General features: G+C 37.1%; 1 protein-coding gene across 4 annotated transcripts in view; it reads left to right on the top strand.

Moving 5' to 3' along the window:
* The window catches only part of LOC138703127 (ATP-binding cassette sub-family G member 1-like), a 97,686-nt gene that overhangs the window by 51,677 nt on the left and 22,829 nt on the right, over window positions 1–23,180 (top strand). For all 4 annotated transcript variants that reach the window (XM_069830737.1, XM_069830740.1, XM_069830738.1 and 1 more), the window contains one exon: window positions 18,115–18,260. In XM_069830737.1, the coding sequence (XP_069686838.1) occupies window positions 18,115–18,260 (146 nt within the window). The remainder of the gene's footprint in view (window positions 1–18,114; window positions 18,261–23,180) is intronic.

The raw sequence follows: 23,180 nt of genomic DNA, 5'->3' as shown, positions 1-23,180 counted from the left end.
TGAAAGAGTAATGGAACGGAGAAAAATTCTCTCCGGCGCCGGGATTTGAACCCGGGTTTTCTACGTGCTGACGCTTTATCCACTAAGCCACACCGGATTCCACCCCAGCGTCGGAAGAATCGTCTCAGTTTTAAGTTCCAAATCTTGGGTTCCCTCTAGTGGCCGCCCTCTGTACTACGTCATAGATATCTATGAACCTAGGACCGAAGTCCATACATGTGCTGAGGTGCACTCGTAATGAGTGACTAGTTGGCCGGGATCCGACGGAATAAGCGCCGTCTTAAATCACGAAGTGATTTACGCATATCAGGTATTATTATATTGTACCGAAGTACATATGATTCCACCCCGGCCAACTAGTCACTCATTACGAGTGCACCTCAGCACATGTATGGACTTCGGTCCTAGGTTCATAGATATCTATGACGTAGTGCAGAGGGCGGCCACTAGAGGGAACCCAAGAGTTGGAACTTAAAACTGAGACGATTCTTCTGACGCCGGGGTGGAATCCGGTGTGGCTTAGTGGATAAAGCGTCAGCACGTAGAGCTGACAACCCGGGTTCAAATCCCGGCGCCGGAAAGAATTTTTCTCCGTTCCATTACTCTTTCATTGTAAAATATTTGGGGCTAAGAGGGATGAAGTTACAGGAGAATGGAGAAAGTTACACAACACAGAACTGCACACATTGCATTCTTCACCTGACATAATTAAGAACATTAAATCCAGACATTTGAAATGGGCAGGGCATGTAGCACGTATGGGCGAATCCAGAAATGCATATAGAGTGTTTGTTGGGAGGCCGGAGGGAAAAAGACCTTTGGGGAGGCCGAGACGTAGATGGGAAGATAATATTGAAATGGATTTGAGGGAGGTGGGATATGATGATAGAGAGTGGATTAATCTTGCTCAGGATAGGGATCGATGGTGGGCTTATGTGAGGGCGGCAATGAACCTCCGGGTTCCTTAAAAGCCAGTAAGTAAGTAAGTAAGTAATTAAGTAAGTAAGTATTTAATTGCAATTGTGCCAGTAATACATATGTAACAATTGTGCTGCCGCTATTTAATGTCTTATTCTGTTTGTATATGTAAAAGACTATATAAATATTCTATTGCAATAATAAAGTTAATGTTCATTTATTGAAATCATGTCCAACGTCTTGCTCATTAAAAATCAGAGACACAGCTACTGCACGGAACCTTTGCTCCGTTATAGTCGGAGGCACCGATTTTGGCAGATGACCTCGATGACATTTCCAGTAGGCGAGCCAATATTGTTTGTGTAAGCTGCGAGAATGAGATGCGATAACATTCTGAGTCGTTCATATTTTCATAACAGCAGCTCATATCAATTATCCTTATTATGAAACACATCACAGTACAGTCCTACTCAAAGAATACCTTTAATAAATGTAAATGACTTCCGTTCGCAATGATTTTACAATACGTCTCCTACATTTTCTAAATTAAATTAATTCTTAATTACAAGGAAAAAGCATTGCATTGCGCATATATAATCCTACCCTTAGACTACCAGATCAATCTACAAGATCTGTCCAGTAATAATCTAGGGATCATCTACTGGTGATGCGACAATTCAAGTTAATAAAATTACGATTCTTCTTAAGAATCAAAATATAATTTGGTTAATTGGATAAAATTGCATGCTGCGGAAGTTAGATTTATATAAGAGTATAATAAATAGGATTGTAATGGATGTTACAAGGGCAGTAATTTCTTCACGCGCACATTGTGAATAGAACAGAGAAGAAAGCATTTTAAAATATTCGAAATCCTACAAAATATCGGATAAACCAATTTTCCTTGCACAAATTGCACCAATTGAAAAATATAATTACCATTCACAATAAATACTGTATTTTATGGATTCTAAAAAGTTGTTTATTAATGGCTGATGACTATATTAAATTCCAGCACAACATTCATTCAGAATATGTAGAAATTACACTTTGGATTTTACTAAATGTATAGGCCTACTATCAAAAGGTGTTACATACCCCCTTAAATACTGTACATGTGTTACCTGTGCGATATCCGATGTTTAATTTTTTAAAATATAATTCATAGTACTGAAGCTGGCATATTGAATTCGCACAAATTGTATTATTCGTAATTTTCGTCTCGAAACCCCCTAAGATATCTAATTTAATTTTTCACCCATTTTTGTCCCACTCCACCACTTTAGGGACAAAGTCGGACTAAATAATACCTTATTCGTATTCTGTGATCGCAAAGATCCCCAGATATCGACTTTCATCGAGATCGGATGACATGAGATTTCTCACTCCCTTCTGCGTTTTCATCAGTACCTTAGGATATGGTATTTAAAAAATGTAAGAATGTTTAACCAATATTGTAGAGAGTAACCTTCATTTTAAATGTTACGTCTCTAGTTAAATATAGTTTAGTGAATTTTTAAAATCGTCGACTTCTTTCTCTCTCCTCTCTACTCGGAAGTAAAAAAAAAAAAAAAAAAACTGAAGTTATTTCAAGGGAGTAGCCTACATGAAATTGAATTTTTTACTTTCCTTATACATTTTAGAAACAATTCTGAGAGATGAGATGAATAGTCTAACCCAATTTTATGAGTGAATCTTTGTTTTAAATTTAAAGGCAGCACGTCTGCTGGTTAAAAAAAATAAATCGGTATAATTATTTTGATCATTACTGCCTCCCATTTTCCATCCCTTAATGTTCGTATTTCGTAAAACTCAGTCTTATCTATTGACTAAGGATTAACATATCTCCATATACATATATATAAAACATTATATTTCCATTTCGTACAATATTCTGATCACGAGACATAATCATATACTTCGTCTTTTCGGGATTTACTACCAAACCTATCGCTTTATTTGCTTAAAGTAAAATTTCCGTGTTTTCCCTAATCGTTTGTGGAGTTTTTCCTAACATATTCACGTCATCCGCATAGACAAAAAGCTGATGTAACCCGTTCAATTCCAAACCCTGTCTGTTATCCTGAACTTCCCTAATGGCATATTCTAGAACGAAGTTAAAAAGTAAAGGTGATAGTGCATCTCCTTGCTTCAGCCCGCAGTGAATTGGAAAAGCATCAGATAGAAACTGGCCTATACGGACTCTGCTGTAAGTTTCATTAAGACACATTTTAATTAATCGAACAAGTTTCTTGGGAATAACAAAGACACATATAGACTACTGTAATATTTGTTTAGTTTTTGGAGGTGACTGTGCACAGTTCAATAGAATACTCGGGCGTGCATGTTTACTCTTATGTCCTACCCATTCCACTGCGACAGAGATAACAGCCGATCTTGCAGCGGTGAGGACTCGCTCTCCAGTTCACATTAAGAAAATCCATCTGCCAAAATCCCTGGCGCGACCTATACCACACACTCGGTTGTTCGGGGCAAGCGAGCGAGCTAGGGAGATGCACTGCGCATATCAGTTGATGACCACTGGCCTATATAAACGTAAACTGCATAAATTATCAATGAGGTCAGTATGTTTTCTTTTTGAGATTTTGAAGGATGTCTTCTATTGTACATATATGGAATTAAAAACATAAAGGTTTATTTTTTTTTTTGTGTGCGCAGTATACTATTTCATTTATCTGAATAGTAATTAAGAAAACAAATTTAATCGAGGCAACATAATGAAATGAAGTAAGCGAATTGTTGCGAAATCCGTAAAACATACAAAGAGAAAGTTGTATTTATTATATTTCATTAGCAACGGAAAAATACAAGCTGCACTCAACAAAATCTCGATAAAATTTGATGTGAAGGTTAATAGGTCGATTAAATTTATCCTTACAGCTTATCAAAAGATGTATTAGAGTAAGAGCACAGTCTGATATATACAGTCGCGAAGCTCAATATGTAGTAAAAATGCAAACATGGGTAGTTGCCCACCACTAGGATCGCTACTATCGCCTCATCATCGCAGATCTCTCTCCTAGCAGACGACAAAATATGTTACACTTTCGTTGTCGTGTTCTTTTGGAAAAATTAAACCTTCCTTCCATTATTGAAATATTAAATGCATAAAGTTAATTTATTATTTTAATGAAGTATATTAAATTCCACCATAAAGTCGAAGATACCTGCAAGAAATAAGTTAATATAATTTTTGTTTGTGCAAAACGAACTGAAATTTACTATAATAGCTTCACTCATTCAAGATTATAGCGATAATTAACTATGAAACCAATAAATATTAATTTGCATTTCCCTTTACAACAATAATAATGGAAATATGAATTAATGGAGTAACTTACGTGTACCGGTACTTGTAGTGTAGACTTACGTACGGGGTGAGGTTAAGCAATAATAATCACACCAGAATTGGAAATAAAACGTGATCAATAAATTTTATTGTAACAGACTTTTTCTACGTCTCTAGTAAGCAACAAATAAAAATAACAAAATTAACAGCTATAATTAAAAACATATCCTTTGAAAAAAAAGTAGGCCTAAGCAATAATAATCCCACCAGAATTGAAAATAAAACGTGATCAATAAATTTCATTAAAACAAACTTAATTTTTTTCTACGTCTTTAGTAAAATGACACATAAAAATAACAACAAAATTAATAGCTACAATTAAAAATATATCCTCTGAAAAAAAAGTAGACCTAACCTTTATTTCTCTGGAAATTTAGCAGCCTAAGTGACAAAACTTTAACCGGTATCTAATGTCCTTTCGGTTAGACTGAAACATTTCATTGTGAAATTTAAGGATATAATGTATTCTAACAGTCACAGAGAACTTCAAAATGAAGAGTTTTGTTTCTGCACAGCATTCTTGTGGAAACCCAGGAACCTTTCTGAATCTTTCGGAAAAAGGATAACTCTGACCTCTTTCTCTTACTGCTGCTACAATTTATATCACTACAAACGTCTCCTCCTTGTCCCATATTATTATTCCAATTATTATATTTTAGCCATTAACATTTTCATTACAACCAATAACGAACATTTCACAAGCATCAATGTGAAATACGCAACGAGCTAGCACTCGATAGAAATACGACACAGTCCAAAGTCGACCATGGACAGTGTATTGTTTCTAGTTGCTAACCGCTTGGAGATTTGCAAAAAAACACCTCAAGCTTCGCGACTGTATATAGTAGACTGTGGTAAGAGTATGACTAGGAAAAACTTCATTATGCAAGCAGTAATACTGCTCAGCACTTAGAGTGTCTCTTCAGACGAAACCACTTTTACACTGGTGGCCAAAATTCTGGAAACTTTTTTTTGTACTGAATTATTATAACATTCGTATTGATTCACGGATTTATACAATTGAAAATGTTATTCATGACTGATCCGTTAATTTTGGGGTTGTAATAAAGGTATTACAATAAATCCTGAATATTTTAACAATAAATAATCATTACTATGTATTACGTTCTTGTCGTTTAATATCTAAATATTAATTTCAGGTTTCATTATAATTTCCCATTATTTACCGTAATAAAAACTGGTCCATTGTTGATTTTAAGATTATCGTTGATCAGTAGAAGCATTGTTGAGCACTGTTGGCATAAAATATGGACATTATTAGTGTGTTTCTATCATTAGTCTGACTTAAGATTTCGTTAGGGTAACACCTGATTGCTTTACAACAAATTTTATTGATCCTTTTATCACAATGGATGCACGAAAGGATTGGAAACGTTCTAGGGCAGTCACACTTCGAGAAGAAGGTTATACATTCAAGGAAATTGCAAGGAAACTTGGTAAAGGTGCTACAGTGTCTGGCGTCGAGAAGGTATGGCAGAAGTACAAATCCACAAAATCTTGTAAAACAACACCTAGGACTGGTAGAAAACCTGAAGTAAGTCCAAGAGATGTGAGACAGATTTGTCGATTAATAATAATTAATACAGGATATAATGAGAAATAATAATGAAATCTGAAATTAATATTTAGATCTTCCCATAATTAACGGATTAGTCACGAGTAACATTTTCGATTGTATAAATCTGTGAATCAATGCAGATGTTATAATAATTCAATACAAAAACAAAAAGTTTCCAGAATTATGGCCACCAGTGTAGAAGCGCTGCTAACGCACTGCCGCTTGTGAATAATGTATTAAATGGAGGCCTTTAGACACAGCCACGACCACTAGTGATGGAGGAAATAAATTAAATACCGATACACTGATATTTCAATATATTGCAAACCTAAACGATATATATCGCAGAAAATATATCGATATATCGAACGATTATCGATATATCGCTATTCCTTAAGCAAATTGCATTTTCAGGCGTAAATTTATTGTATTACAATAAAATTACTTAAATTTTAATATTCCTTTTTACCATTGAAAGTAACATCATAACAGTCAAAAGCATAAATGTAAAATTGTAACAATAAACAATACATTTTCAATACCATATGATGTAGGTCCTAACCTAAATCAAAATTATGGTGGAGGCAAGGGAACTTAAATGATATAGTGGGAGGTTGAGTATTGATATTGGAACACGATTCAATTATTCTAATTTTATATACGATTCAATCCAGGACACAGGTATAATGCTCTTTTCTACCTAACAACGTAATCATTTTTAAATGTAAATAAACAGAACTTGTAATTATTTTTAAATGTAAGTAAACCATACTTAGAATGTTACAAGTTTTAACAAACTTCACAGTTGATTTGATACAATCCTTCTACAGTAAGTTCACATTGCAAGTTATTCTTACACTCCAACATTCCAAACAACAATGGTGATGATTATAGGGATAGACTTTTTTGCACTACAAGATATAATAAGAAAACAGAATGTCAGCACTATGTTTGTATAGGAATCATAGACGTAAACAAATGCCACATCGGTATTATATCCTTGTTTCTCTTTCCATTTCACAATATAGAAATAAAAGTTCTGATACCCGTTTTGAAGTCAGACGGTTCTCTTTCAGGGTGGGAGTTGCTCTCCTGCCTTGGAGAACATTAATAACAATATTAAAACTGTAGTAGATAAACCTACCGTCTGTCTCACGTTCGCACACGCTGCATTTTGAATTTGGTGCAGCCAATTAGAACAAAGTATTGAGTGAGGTTGCACAATAATTATGTAACTGTCCACCTTCAGTAGTGCCATCTGTCGGGAATTATCGGAGTTGTCTAGTGTGAATTTTGTTGTTGTTGATAATGATAATAATTCCAAAAAAATTGATAAATTTATGATAAAACCGATATATTATACGATATACTGAATAAAAATTTCGATATCGATATATCGCTATATCGAAACGAAAATATCGGTATTTCGTAAAACCCGATATATCGTTCCCATCTCTAACGACCACAGAATCAGTAGTAGAGATGAGCTTAAACGATATTTTCAAGTATCTGTGACAACTGTGAGTGTGACAATTAAATATCTGTGACTTTTACCTGTGATTTTGTCACACCGATATTTTATATCGATAAGTAAGCACAATATGCATGAATTACACCGATATTTTGTCACATCGATAAAAATTAACAGGAAATATTGAATGTGAATACGATTTCTCTATACACGCCACACATCAGTGATTTATATGGGAAAACCCAACAAATAAATACATACCTAACTGAACAGTAACATGTCGAAAATTAACCTCATGTTACCAAGATGTTATATTGTGGATATTGAATCAGTTGATAATTATTAAATGTAGTTGGGTATGGAGAAATTGAGGTTATGTGATTATTCTAATCGCTTTAAAAATTGATCCTTTTTATTATATATAGGCTAGGTAATATAATGGATAAATTATTTTAAGTCGTGCATTTACATTACAATATTGAGTCATAGAATAAAAATTAACGAAACATAAGCATTCGGATAAACTTTGGAAAATAATTACAAAACAAAACAGTTGCTCAGACAGGATTTTACACAAAATAAAGTACTGGTAACAATGGTGTTATTATTTAAATCGTGTAATCACTACATCATTTATAGTAAGATGGTGAAACTAGCGCTGAAGTAGTTTCATCGATTTCGGACGTGAAAATCGTTGCATTTATAAGGAATTTTTTGTGGAGAGTAGTTGATCGGGTTAAACTAGCGCTGAGGTAGTTTAGGTGATTTCGGAAGTGAAAATCGTTGAATTTGATTTCTTGTGAAGATGCAGTTGATCGTATATGCAAGGCATAACAAAGCCTAAAGTAACCAAACCTAACCTGTCACAGATTCGTATATGCAAGGTGTATACGCGGAGTAGGAAGATAACTACCTCAACGCTAATTTAGTCGTTGTCTAAGCATAATAAAAGCTTCAACTAACCAAACCTGACCTGTCACAGATTCGTATATGCAAGGGGTATAAGGGGAATAAGAAGAAAACTACCTTAAGGTTAGTTTAGCCAAATAAGTTGCCCACCATATTAGCCAGTTTTGTTTCGTTCGGTTTTAATACTATAGGTACTGTTGTCGGCTTGTGAGAAATGCTTCGAAAATTCGGAAGAGCATAACGTTCAGTGACACGGAGTGAATTAACATGATTTACGTTTGATACCCCTTATTTTCAAATGTAATTAATTATCCCGTTTATGTGTAAGTGTAGGCCTCTGGCCTATTTTAAAAGTGTGCAAGGGCAATGAGAATGATTTGATGGAGTAGGCTACCATCTGCTAGATGTCAGATCTTTTTGGAATTTATAAAATTGCCAATTTTTGCTAACTATTCCATATTGTTATATTTAAAAGTTGAAAATTACTTGCAAGTTGATGATTTTAACAATATCTAGACAAATATCACTAAATATCAAATTTAGAACATTGATTAGGCCTATTAATTGGGGTGAAATAACACTCCACATGAGTACCAATGTTAGGAAGCACTGCGCTATTTCCTAAGAGTTAATAACCATAAAAAACATAATGAACATATTACAAATAATTTTATTTTAAGTTTAATTATTTTAATTAATACAAAGATGCACTGTTCGTGTTTGAGCTATACATTCAAACTGGATTATACATAAATGACAGAAGTACAGGTAAAGTTATTAAAATAATGTTGTAGGCTCATTTAACTATTCTGTTTGTAATTAAAAGTATAACTGAAAAAATATTGTTACTACGTAAAAATTGAGTGGAAAATACAGTACATGTAAGTTAACATAAGTTCACAGTTATATGAAAATGTAAAGATCTCGTGAAATACATAAAACATTTATAAAACATATATACAGACTATGAAAACAAAATGTCAGACTCATGATTATATCATTATAATGCCGCTAATAACTTTGCAACAAAGCATCACTTTGCAAAAAATAACATTGAACAAAATGTCACGACAAAATAATCATATTACCGCCCGATTGCTGTTATTGTATCATGCGCATGCGCAAACCCACGACGTAGAGGAGAAACTATCAGTCACAGAGTACTGAATCAACACCACTTACTGAATACGGAGCAGATTTCGATAGCTATATTTTGTCACAGATATTTCGCGTCGTCAGTCACAGGTTTATCTGTGACAAAAAAATACCTGAGACAAAATATCGGTTGTGCAAATCAAGATTTCAGCTACAACTCCCTGTAAAGTTGATTTGAATAATTTCGAGGGAAAAATTGTTCCGGAGCCGGGTATCGAACCCGGGACCTTTGGTTTAACGTACCAACGCTCTACCACTGAGCTACTCGGGAACTCTAACCGACACCGATCCAATTTTTCCCTCTATATCCACAGACCTCAAAGTGGGCTGACAACCGTCAAGCAACCAACTTCGAGTGCACACTAACTCCGTGTGACTTAAATTGTGCTTTTCTGTTAACGAACAGTAACGTGTATTATGCAAATCAAGATTTCAGCTACAACTCCCTGTAAAGTTGATTTGAATAATTTCGAAGGAAAAATTGTTCCGGAGCCGGGTATCGAACCCGGGACCTTAGGTTTAACGTACCAACGCTCTACCACTGAGCTACTCGGGAACTCTAACCGACACCGACCCAATTTTTCCCTCTATATCCACAGACCTCAAAGTGGGCTGACGACCGTCAAGCAACCAACTTCGAGTGCACACTAACTCCGTGTGACTTAAATTGTGGTTTTCTGTTAACGAACAGTGACGTGTATTATGCAAATCAAGATTTCAGCTACAACTCTCTGTAAAGTTGATTTGAATAATTTCGAGGGAAAAATTGTTCCGGTGCCGGGTATCGAACCCGGGACCTTTGGTTTAACGTACCAACGCTCTACCACTGAGCTACTCGGGAACTCTAACCGACACCGATCCAATTTTTCCCTCTATATCCACAGACCTCAAAGTGGGCTGACAACCGTCAAGCAACCAACTTCGAGTGCACACTAACTCCGTGTGACTTAAATTGTGGTTAAACCAAAGGTCCCGGGTTCGATACCCGGCTCCGGAACAATTTTTCCCTCGAAATTATTCAAAATATCGGTTTGTGAAATATCGGCCATCTCTGATCAGTAGCGCGCAGACGCTCTGAGTGGTTGTTGGCTCCGCCGCTGGTGTCGGCCATTGAAAGTGATGCTTCTCGTCGCGATATATAGAATTAAATGGCAGGTTTCAGATGGGAGTACAACCAGGCCACTATTTTAGTGGCGCGTCAGTAGCGCGTGAGTAGCGCGTTCGTAGCGCTGCTAACGGACGACTATTGGGCCACCAATTCCCTATACCTACACCATCACGACAGTATACAGGCTATGTTACGATAGAATAATATAGAATGACGATAATAATAATAATAATAATAATAATAATAATAATAATAATAATAATAATAATAATAATAATAATAATAATATAAACATACACTAGACAACTAAATAGCTGGAGAAGTGCGAATTAGGGATATATTATTTATGTAGTAAAATCTCCTTTATTTCATGTTAAAATAAAGTAACGGATCTAAAATAATGTAAATAAATTAACAAAGAGATAAAAAAAATTAATTCATCTCAGGTTCGAACCTGGTTCAATTACACCACGGCCTTTGACTTTACCATTACAGTACATTGTAGTATAGCCTATTGATTGAATTACGTGCTATGAATGGTTTCTTGTTTGCTGCCTATTATATTTAATTTTGAACTCTTAAATATTAAACAGAAAAATGGTTTATGCCATAGGCCTATTGTCCCTGATTTCCGTAATTTTAAATTAATATTTTTTATCGTCCTGTTGTAAATCATCAAACAAGGTACGGCATAGTCCTCGATTCAGTTTTTCCAAAACTAATGGATGAACCCAGATTGTTCTTCTATTTTTATGTCCGTTCTTTCTCCGGTTGAGCAAAGTTGCCAAAAGTATACCTCTTTCTACGTCCATGTTTACTGGAAGACTGAAAAATTCTCTACAAAAATTTAGTGTATTAAGCAGCGCCACTAACGCTCCTCTAAAGTGGCCTCGTCTGAAGGGACCCTTACTTCCTTTGCTTGATCTTTCCCCTTTGCTGAGGAGTGTACTGTAAATAAATGAGGTCAGCAGTCGGCTCATTGGCCTTGGCCCTTCATGAACAGTCTCGTCACAGATTGTTATCGGATGTCTTTCTCTAATTTTTTTCTTTAATGTGGAATTGTGCAAGATAAATTTCTTTTTATAGCTTAAGACAATCATTCTCAAACTGGGGGCCGCGGCTCTCTGGAAATCCAAAGAACAATTAATGGGGGACCGCGAAGAAAATATAATACTTACTTACTTACTGGCTTTTAAGGAACCCGGAGGTTCATTGCCGCCCTCACATAAGCCCGCCATTGGTCCCTATCCTGAGCAAGATTAATCCAGTCTCTATCATCATATCCCACCTCCCTCAAATCCATTTTAATATTATCTTCCCATCTACGTCTCGGCCTCCCCAAAGGTTTTTTCCCCTCTGGCCTCCCAACTAACACTCTATATGCATTTCTGGATTCGCCCATACGTGCTACATGCCCTGCCCATCTCAAACGTCTGGATTTAATGTTCCTAATTATGTCAGGTGAAGGATATAATGCGTGCAGCTCTGCGTTGTGTAACTTTCTCCATTCTCCTGTAACTTCATCCCTTTTAGCCCCAAATATTTTCCTAAGAACCTTATTCTCAAAAACCCTCAATCTCTGTTCCTCTCTCAAAGTGAGAGTCCAAGTTTCACAGCCATACAGAACAACCGGTAATATAACTGTTTTATAAATTCTAACTTCCAGATTTTTTGACAGCAGACTAAATGACAAACGCTTCTCAACCGAATAATAACACGCATTTCCCATATTTATTCTGCGTTTAATTTCCTCCCGAGTGTCATTTGTATTTGTTATTGTTGCTCCAAGATATTTGAATTTTTTTACCTCTTCGAAGGATAAATCTCCAACTTTTATAGTTCCATTTCGTACAATATTCTGATCACGAGACATAATCATATACTTAGTCTTTTCGGGATTTACTTCCAACCCTATCTCTTTACTTGCTTCAAGTAGAATTTCCGCGTTTTCCCTAATCGTTTGAGGATTTTCTCCTAACATATTCACGTCATCCGCATAGACAAGAAGCTGATGTAACCCGTTCAATTCCAAACCCTGCCTGTTATCCTGAACTTTCCTAATGGCATATTCTAGAGCGAAGTTAAAAAGTAAAGGTGATAGTGCATCTCCCTGATTTAACCCGCAGTGAATTGGAAATGCATCAGATAGAAACTGGCATATACGGACTCTGTTGTAAGTTTCACTAAGACACATTTTAATTAATCGAACTAGTTTCTTGGGAATACGAAATTCAATAAGAATATTATATAAAACTTCTCTCTTAACCATGTCATACGCCTTTTTTAAAATATATGAATAATAATGAAAATATAATAATAATAATAATAATAATAATAATAATATTAATATTAATAATAATAATAATAATAATAATAATAATAATAATAATAATCAAGGGACCCCATTTTTTTCGGAATTGGGTAAGTTTCCGCATTATAGAAAACTACTCAATTCTTAAGGCGAAAATAACGAGAAAAACAGAAAATGGAAATTTTGTTTTTAAGTCTAAAAAATAAAATAATGTTTCAGTTTTCTAAATCTGTGTTTATTTTGGCCCTATGACAATGTAAAACCCTTCAGGACGAATTTAAGGAGTCCAGAGCGTGCGTAACCTGCAGCCCTTTAAACTGACACTCAACTGTCGTTCTGACAGGCTTTGTTCTTCATTGTAACTAATTTTACTTCTCACTGAGTTCACATATCGCGCTGTTATGTAGGAGAAAAATTTATGTCATAGACCTGCATGGAAAGAAGGTTATCGATAGTGTCATATACATGTACTTTGACACTCGTTTTCTAGATTTTTCAATTTTAAACATTTTGTATTATCAAAATGCTCTAATGAATGCAGTTTTTCTCCAATCTCAGTGAAATTTGCACAGAAGTCCACAAAATCACGTGAAGTAAAGTGGCATTGTCTGTTTTCTTCTGCTATTCAAAGTATTGAAATCATGTTTTGAGGATGTGATAAGTTAAAAAAAAATCGAACAATTAACAACTAACAGGGTAAACATTTTTTTCTCAAAACGTAATTGAAGAAATATGAAAAGCATGTGTCATATTTTTACATACATCTGTCAGGAATAAATTAAATATACATTCAAAAAAATTATGTAAACTTTGAAAATTGGGAAAATTATAATTCAGTATTACCGAGCGGGCTAGCGGAGTGATAGAGAGCTAACCTTGCATTCAGGAGATCCTGGGTTCGATCCCAGGGGCCGGCAATCCTAACTGAGCTTTTCCATGGTTTCCTCAGTTATTTGCAGGCAAATACCGGGATTGTACCTCTTGAAAGTCCGGCCATGGACGGCGATACTTCTCTTAATCCTTTCATATGTGTGAGTAAATGGTGTGTAATGTCTTAAATGAAGGGTTCAGAACCATAGTGCGCCAAGCGCCACTTACCAAATCCGTAGAAAACTAGGGTTAAAATGAAGTTATTACCATAATTCAATGGAAACATATAGCAAGTAACATAAAGTACGTACATTAAAACTAAATGACTTGTCATCTTCATTAAACTCTGGTATTCACTTAACTTTAACCCTCGCTTTCTCCGTTTTTAAGAAATGGCGTTTGGCCCACTATGGCTCTGAATCCTCCAAATGTTTGTGATGTATCGGAGGTGGCTCTGGCATTGAGCTAATCCCTCATCCGGGGAGGCCCTCCATGTCCTTGTGTGATCAAAAAAGTATGTATGTGAATCAGTAGACAAATTCCTCTCTCGACAGGTCGCGACCCTGTAAGGCCCGTGTGGCGTGGGTCGTATAAATTAACCTAAAAGGGAGAGGTTAAACTAAGGTATAGAAAGAAAGAAATAATTCCGTATTAAAAAAAATACAAAAATTAATTATAAGTAAACTAACTAAAATATCAAAATGAAAATTTGTGTAATGCATGTCTTCATTTGTGGTAAAAGTTTCAAATTAATTGGTGTACAAATGTACAAGTTAGAAATTTCTCTGCTCAGTAGCCTGCCTGTACGTTACATTAGGAGCCTCTATAATAAAATTATCACTATTATATACCTTTTTGCGTGAGCCTCGGCGACGACGCTGGCTGACGTAGATTATGCGCTTTTGTTACTACTACATCATAATTTTATTACTATCTCGTTGATTATTTCGTTACAGGTTATCTTCGCCTTCCTTTTCATTCGACCGTTTCCTTGCAGGCACTCGTTTATTATTAGTTTATCTTTTTCTTTAAGCGTGTCATAAATGTGCGTTTTGTCACACTTGAACCACGTTTTCATTTCCCCTACATAGAGTCCACCGTTCTAACTCCGAACCCAGCGGTCCCGGGTTCGATTCCCGGTGAGGACGAGTTGCCTGGGTGAGGTTTTTTTCGGATTTTTCCCTCATTCCTATGGATGAATATCAGGTAACTTTATCAGGCGATTGGAACCCCACTCATCTTCTCCACTTCCTTTTCTCCTCCAACATCCTTTCCTCATCATTCCGTTTCTGCTTTTTCAGATCACTCTACAGGCGGCCTCCCGAAGCTGCTGACACTCTTGACCAGCCTCTGTAGATTGTAGTTAAGCGACGTTTTTCTGTAGTTAAGCTTCTGCAATGGCACCCGAGGCGGACTTACTCGGGGGAGGAGTTTCGCCTCGGACCGACAGGGGGGCCTTGGGGGAATTTGCCGAAGCAGGAATGGTATATGGATTCTGTCGGCTGTAGGGACCGGTCTTTAAGGGGGTCAATGTGGTTAGGGCGGTGCGCGTAGGGACTCTGAGGCATGCAACTCAATTCCATATCGAGGGTTAGCGCAATAGATCTCAACAGGTCGCAGTGCTGGGCCATCCGTGCCCCCCTCAGTTAAATTCCATTCCATTCCCCTACATAGAACTTATCTTTTTCCTTCACTTCAATGACTAATTCTTTTCATTCAGCGACAATGTCACACATGATTTCACCATGATGTCTGTCGGGGGTTAGTATGTATTCTGTAGACCAATAATAGCTTTTCTCCACGATTGGAAGCTTTCATCCTATCTCTCTCTCTCTCTTTTTCTCTCTCGTGTGCTTCCTTCTTTAACCTCCTATAACCGGTAACACACACTTAACTAGAAATTTTCTACTGATTGTTCTAAAATTACATATTCATTCATTCATAGTGTTCTGAGCAAGGACAGGTATTTCACTGCAAACCCAGCTTTCTCCAGCCTTTCCTATTTTCTATCTTCCTCTTTCTCTCTTCATTTGATCCTTATATGTTAATGTCGTCTATCATCTGATATCTTATTCTGCCCCGAACTCTTCTCCCTTTCACCATTCCTTCCAGTGCATCCTTCAGAAGGCAGTTTCTTCTCAACCAGTGATCCAGCCAATTCCATTTCATATTTCTGATCAGTTTAAGCATAATTCTTTCTTCAGCTACCCTTTCCAACACAGCTTCGTTTCTTATTTTGACTGTCCACTTCACACGCTCCATACTTCTCCATATCCACATTTCAAATGCTTCTAGTCGTTTCTCTTGACTTCGTCGTAATGTCCATGTTTCTGCCCCATAAAATGCCACACTTCACACAAAGCATTTCATTAGTCTCTTCCTTATTTCTTTTTCCAGAGGTCCGCAGAAGATGCTCCTTTTTCTATTAAATGCTTCCATTGCCATTGATATTCTCCTTTTGACTTCTTGGCAGCAGCTCATGTTACTGCTTATAATACACCCAGGTATTTGAAGCTGTCCACTTGCTCTACTGCCTTTACTGAGAATTCGCAAGTTTACCTTCTTTAGTTTATAAACTTGCGAATTCTAAATGAGGCAGTGTAAGTAATAAATTAAATTCTATAGATTCAAAATCTCCTATATGCACTTTCAGTAATTGAAGGATTTTGACAGTAACTGGTGGCAAATGGAGGGAATTTTCAACCTAACAGTTACTTTTAACAAAATTTTTGCTTTAAATTTAGAGGCTTTTTGAATTAAAACTATATAAATCATTAGAATTCATTCTTAGCAAGCAATATGTGGGCATAACTGAATTGTGAACAAAATGATCTTTAGGGGGTTTTGAATCTAGAGGATTCAATATAATGATTTTTATTGTTTATTTTAATTTGTGTTTGTTTTGTGTATGTGATAACAGTATAAATTTCCTCAGTATAAGATATTATTTATTGTTTACAGTATAAAATGCAGGAGAGCCCTTGGGTTTTCATCTCCTCGATACTCATTGTGTTAATTTTTAATGTTAACAGTGAATCACGATACTTACAGAAATATAGTTCAATGGTCAATAGTAACACTGAATCACGATACTCACAGAAATATGGTTCTACGGTTAATAGTAACAGTGAATCACGATACTTGCAGAAATGTGGTTCAACTGTCAATAGTAACAGTGAATCACGATACTTACAGAAACGTGGTTCTACGGTTAATAGTAACAGTGAATCACGGTACTTGCAGAAACGTGGTTCTACGGTTAATAGTAACAGTGAAGCACGATACTTACACAAATGTGGTTCTACGGTTAATAGTAACAGTGAATCACGATACATACAGAAATATGGTCCTACGGTTAATAATAGCAGTTACAGAAATGTGGTTCTACTTTTAATAGTAACAGTGAATGACGATACTCACAGAAACGTGGTTCTACTTTTAATAGTAACACTGAATCACGATACTTAAAGAAACGTGGTCCCACGGTTAATAACAGTGAATCACGATACTTATATAAATGTGGTTCTACAGATTCCAACAACCATCAGGCTGCGGTACAAGCCTTCGGATCCCTCCTCCATGAAGGATAGAGAACATTATGTTCCATATCTGTCCCATTATATTGTATACATACATGAGAGATATGCATATTTGTGAAATTATATTTTAAAAATCTACATAATATATTAAGAAGAAAAAAAAAGTTTGACTTCCTATAAGGGATGGTTGTTCCCGGTGATTTATACCACGGGCACTCCTGATAAAGTGGGATATAATGAGAACATTATTTGTGAAATGAATTAATACATTCCTTATTTTGCATACTACCTGCACTTTTCACAGGAGAGCATTATGTTCAAAAGAATAGGCGTATTTGTTTATATGAATCAGTTCATAGAAGTTATATGGAGTATGGAATTTTATATCTACTGTAGCGCAAAGGAAGCAGTTTAAATACAGTGGAAAGGCAACAGATTTTACTTCCGCCATTCTAGAACGTTCTAAAGTCCGCTTAGACGTTTGAAAAATGGTTACTAGTGGCCGGAACTTGACGCTATTGGCTCATCTTCTATTAATGCCAGGTAATGTAGAAATTCAATCGACTTACGAAGGATATATTTTATCGTTTTTAGTAGGCCTACACTCTTCAGTATTTGTTGCGATTCTTCACTAGAAAGGGAAACGAAGAATTATAAAGGTTTTAAAGTTGACTTTCAATGTGGAACATACAGTACAATCTTAATATAAGAAAGAAATTACGAAATTTTAATCAGTTTGAGCATTTGTTGTACATATGAAGCACTAAATATAAAATTGTGATTCATTTATAATTTAACGAACATTTAATAATTTGTTTTCTGAATTATTTCCTACAATAATGCAATTCATAATAAACTAAATATTTAGTTTTTCTTTTATTTAGGTCAATCAGATACTTGAAATTCTTGGACTGGAGAAAACAGTGAATACTCTTGTTGGTAAATTATCTGGGGGAGAGAAGAAGAGACTGTCAATCGGTTTAGAGCTGCTTACAAACCCACCAGTTATGTTCTTTGATGAACCTACAAGGTAAGTTTTGTATGTCTAATCAGTAGTCCGAAGTCTGGTTGAAACTTCATAAGTGACATCAATAAAGCATCACTCATGAGGCAACTAGTGGCCAGTTCCTTTCCCCCTCCATTACATACATCACTAGTCTCTTCCATAGTTCTTTTTCCAGAGGTCCGTAGAAGATGCTCCTTTTTCTGTTAAAAGCTTCCTTAGCCATTGCTATCCTCCTTTTGACTTCCTGACAGCAGCTCATGTTATTGGTTATAGTACATTCCAACTATTTGATGTTGTTCACTTGCTTTACTGTCTCATTTGGAATTCGCAAGTTTACCTTTATTTTTCTTGCGACAACCATAGTCTTCGTCTTATTTGCATTTATCTTCATCGCATACTGCTTACAGCTGTCATTTAACTTCTGTAGCATATCCCTTAGTATCGTCTCCTCTTCTGATAACAACGCCATATCATCAGCAAATCTGATGCATTTTATTCTTCTTCCTCCTGCGTCTACCCCTCCCATGTTCTGAAAACAGTTCTTCACCAAATCTTGCAAGTAGATGTTGAACAGGGTAGATGATAAAGGGCATCAATTTCAACATTGAACCTCCAATGAGTAAGAGCATTTGTCGTTGGAATCAACAGTTTGATAAAATTGGCTCTCTGGCCGATCGCGTGTATCGGAGGAGAACGTGGGCCGAATTCGAGAGTTTTGAGCGTAGCCCAAAGTAGTCAACCCGTAGAACGAGCATGTAACTGTCTGGCATGTGTTGAGGCGACGCGACGGTTACTCTGCAAACCATACCGCCTTCAACTGTAACAGGCTCCTTGTGCAAACTGTAAGGCAAAACGTGTAGAATTTCATGACCGTATACTCCAAAACATAGAAGATGGCATTTTTCTGCCTCGTGTAATTTTTAGTAATGAAGCGACGTTACACCTAAGTGGAAAAGTCAACAGACAGAATGTTCGCATATTATTGGGGCTACAAAATCACTATGCATCACTGGAACATGAGAGGGATTCCCTGAAAGTTAATGTATTCTGTGCCATATCATTAACAAAGGTTTATAGGCCATTCTTTTTTAATGGAAACTCTGTTACTGCGGTATCTTATCTCAGAATGCTGCAAAACTGGCTTTTTCCTCGAACGAAGAATCAGAAGATTTCATTTTCCGACAGGACGGAGCTCCATCCCATTGGCACCGGAATGTTCGACGTTTTCATCTACATTGTTGAACATCTACTTGGAGGATTTGGTGAAGAACTGTTTTCAGAACATGGGAGGGTAGACGTAGGAGGAAGAAGAATAAAATGCATAAGATTTGCTGATGATATGGCGTTGTTAGCAGAAGAGGAGACGATACTAAGGGTTATACTACAGGAGTTAAATGACAGCTGTAAGCAATATGGGATGAAGATAAATGCAAAAATAAAGAAAGTAAACTTGCGAATTCCAAATGAGTGGATCTCTACCTCAACGCTTGGGGAATGAAGACTTAACTCTTCAGTTCTGGCCACTGAGGTCTCCTGATATCACACTTCGTGATTTTTTACCTGTGGAGCTTCTTGAAAGATGCAATTTATGTACTACGTCTTCATACAAATTTGAATGACCTAAGAAACAGTGTCACAGCTGCGGTCAACTCAGTGACGCAAGACATTCTTCATTGAGTATGGGATGAATTCAGCTACCGCCTAGGTCTAGATCTTGGAGAACTGGGCGACAATTGTGGCGTTGCGTCACTCATCGGATACGTCACTCACCCCTCCCTTCCATCCCCGCGTCATTGACTTGATAGAGGAAAGGATTTGTATTCAGTGTCTGTGTTATGTGATTGCGTACGGGCCACAGATACGTCATTCAACGCCGGTGGACTGTGGACGAGGAACCAACGCTTTCCCCATGCTTTCCACCTCTCTCTCGCCAGTTCTGTATCCCTGGTCTAGATTCTATCCGTGCAGCCAGAGAAGGGCATATTGAACATCTATAAACTTATGTGTGTATAATCAAATGTAATTTATATAATTCAAATACAACGTATATTTCAGAAAATATAGCCATATGAAATTGAGTCTATCTTTTAGAATCATGCTCTACAGTATTTAAAAAAACGGCTGCAAAAGGGTATTTGTCGGATACATGGGGGAGAGCCATTAATCCTTCGCATTGAAGGCTTTAAGGAACCAACCTGGACAAATACCCAATGTCCCATCCCTACCTTCCCGTGGTGCAGCTGTTAGTAAGCATAATTTTACAAGCTGAACTAAAGGGAGGGGCTACTCATCAATTAGCACTGGTCAGCTTGATGAGTTAATGACTGAATTTGGTATAATTTTCCTCTATTCAATACCTAATTCCCTCTTTGCCCTTTCCTATCCAGTCCTCTGACTGAACTCTTACTTTCTTCGACCCCGACGGCATTAGAGCATTCGAGGCCTAGGGGTTCATTTCCCCTTCCTTCCTCCTCTTTCTACTTTTCTGTTCCTAGTGCTGACCTACTATGGCACTAAAATCGTCCTCCAGTGGCTTAAGGAGGGAAAGCTGATGATCAACAAGATCTCCCAGCTAGGTCCAATGGACCCGTCGACCAACAGCAGGTGTGGTCCTCCAGACATTCTGGGGGTTGTGTGTGAATGAAGTAGCCACCAAAAAGTTAAAATATGGTGTTCACTTAAATCGGCTACAACTTGCCATTTAACCAAGAAATGGATTCGGAACACCTCAAAATCTGTGCTTCAGTGGCTGGCCATGATAATATCTTTGTAAAATATTGGAGTGCAAGAGGTCAAATGACTTTATTGTCAAACGCTTGGCATTAGAAAACAACAACAACATATTTAAAAGAAACATTTTGATCATGTAAGTTATTTGAACGCTACAGACATCTTTCTAGCTTCTTCAGTAAATCGTAACTAATAAAACACTTAAACACTGGCTGTATTCCTATTACCATATAAATGATTTCCTGATCGAAATATGTTCTGGATAGATCACAAGCTTAAGGCATTTTTTTCATTCTGTTATGTCTATTTCATATACACGGACTTCGTAAAGATTAATACGTGTACATTTTCATCATACAAAAGCTTCGTCTTTAAATTCAGTTTAATTTATACACGACATTCTTTACTAATATGACTCCTTGCCCACCGCTGTGAGTAATGATTATAATGTCTGACCATGAAACGAACGGCTCCGGTCGGGTTTCTTCGAGCTTACTAATATATACACGACATTCTTTACTAATATGACCCCTAGCCCACCGCTGTGGAGTAATGATTATGTCGTCTGACCGTGAAACGAGCGGTTCCGGTCGGGGTTTTTTCGAGCTTAATAATTTATACACGACATTCTTTACTAATATGACCCCTAGCCCACCGCTATGGAGTAATGATTATGTCGTCTGACCGTGAAACGAGCGGTTCCGGTCGGGGTTTTTTCGAGCTTAATAATTTATACACGACATTCTTTACTAATATGACCCCTAGCCCACCGCTATGGAGTAATGATTATGTCGTCTGACCGTGAAACGAGCGGTTCCGGTCGGGGTTTTTTCGAGCTTAATAATTTATACACGACATTATTTACTAATATGACTCCTAGCCCACCGCTATGGAGTAATGATTATTGTCGTCTGACCGTGAAACGAGCGGCTCCGGTCGGGGTTTTTTCGAGCTTAATAATATATACACGACATTCTTTACTAATATGACCCCTAGCCCACCGCTATGGAGTAATGATTATGTCGTCTGACCGTGAAACGAGCGGTTCCGCTCGGGGTTTTTTCGAGCTTAATAATATATACACGACATTCTTTACTAATATGACCCCTAGCCCACCGCTATGGAGTAATGATTATGTCGTCTGACCGTGAAACGAGCGGTTCCGGTCGGGGTTTTTTCGAGCTTAATAATATATACACGACATTCTTTACTAATATGACCCCTAGCCCACCGCTATGGAGTAATGATTATGTCGTCTGACCGTGAAACGAGCGGTTCCAGTCGGAGTTTTTTCGAGCTTAATAATATATACACGACATTCTTTACTAATATGACCCCTAGCCCACCGCTATGGAGTAATGATTATGTCGTCTGACCGTGAAACGAGCGGTTCCGGTCGGGGTTTTTTCGAGCTTAATAATATATACACGACATTCTTTACTAATATGACCCCTAGTCCACAGCTATGGAGTAATGATTATGTCGTCTGACCGTGAAACGAGCGGTTCCGGTCGGGGTTTTTTCGAGCTTAATAATTTATACACGACATTCTTTACTAATATGACCCCTAGCCCACCGCTATGGAGTAATGATTATGTCGTCTGACCGTGAAACGAGCGGTTCCGGTCGGGGTTTTTTCGAGCTTAATAATATATACACGACATTCTATACTAATATGACCCCTAGCCCACCGCTATGGAGTAATGATTATGTCGTCTGACCGTGAAACGAGCGGTTCCGGTCGGGGTTTTTTCGAGCTTAATAATATATACAGGACATTCTTTACTAATATGACCCCTAGTCCACAGCTATGGAGTAATGATTATGTCGTCTGACCGTGAAACGAGCGGTTCCGGTCGGGGTTTTTTCGAGCTTAATAATATATACACGACATTCTTTACTAATATGACCCCTAGCCCACCGCTATGGAGTAATGATTATGTCGTCTGACCGTGAAACGAGCGGTTCCGGTCGGGGTTTTTTCGAGCTTAATAATATATACACGACATTCTATACTAATATGACCCCTAGCCCACCGCTATGGAGTAATGATTATGTCGTCTGACCGTGAAACGAGCGGTTCCGGTCGGGGTTTTTTCGAGCTTAATAATATATACACGACATTCTTTACTAATATGACCCCTAGCCCACCGCTATGGAGTAATGATTATGTCGTCTGACCGTGAAACGAGCGGTTCCGGTCGGGGTTTTTTC

The sequence above is a fragment of the Periplaneta americana genome, chromosome 7 (assembly GCF_040183065.1).
Source record: "Periplaneta americana isolate PAMFEO1 chromosome 7, P.americana_PAMFEO1_priV1, whole genome shotgun sequence".
NCBI lineage: Eukaryota > Metazoa > Arthropoda > Insecta > Blattodea > Blattidae > Periplaneta > Periplaneta americana.
Note: the sequence above shows the minus strand (reverse complement) of the source record. Positions and strands in the feature narration are given on the sequence as shown.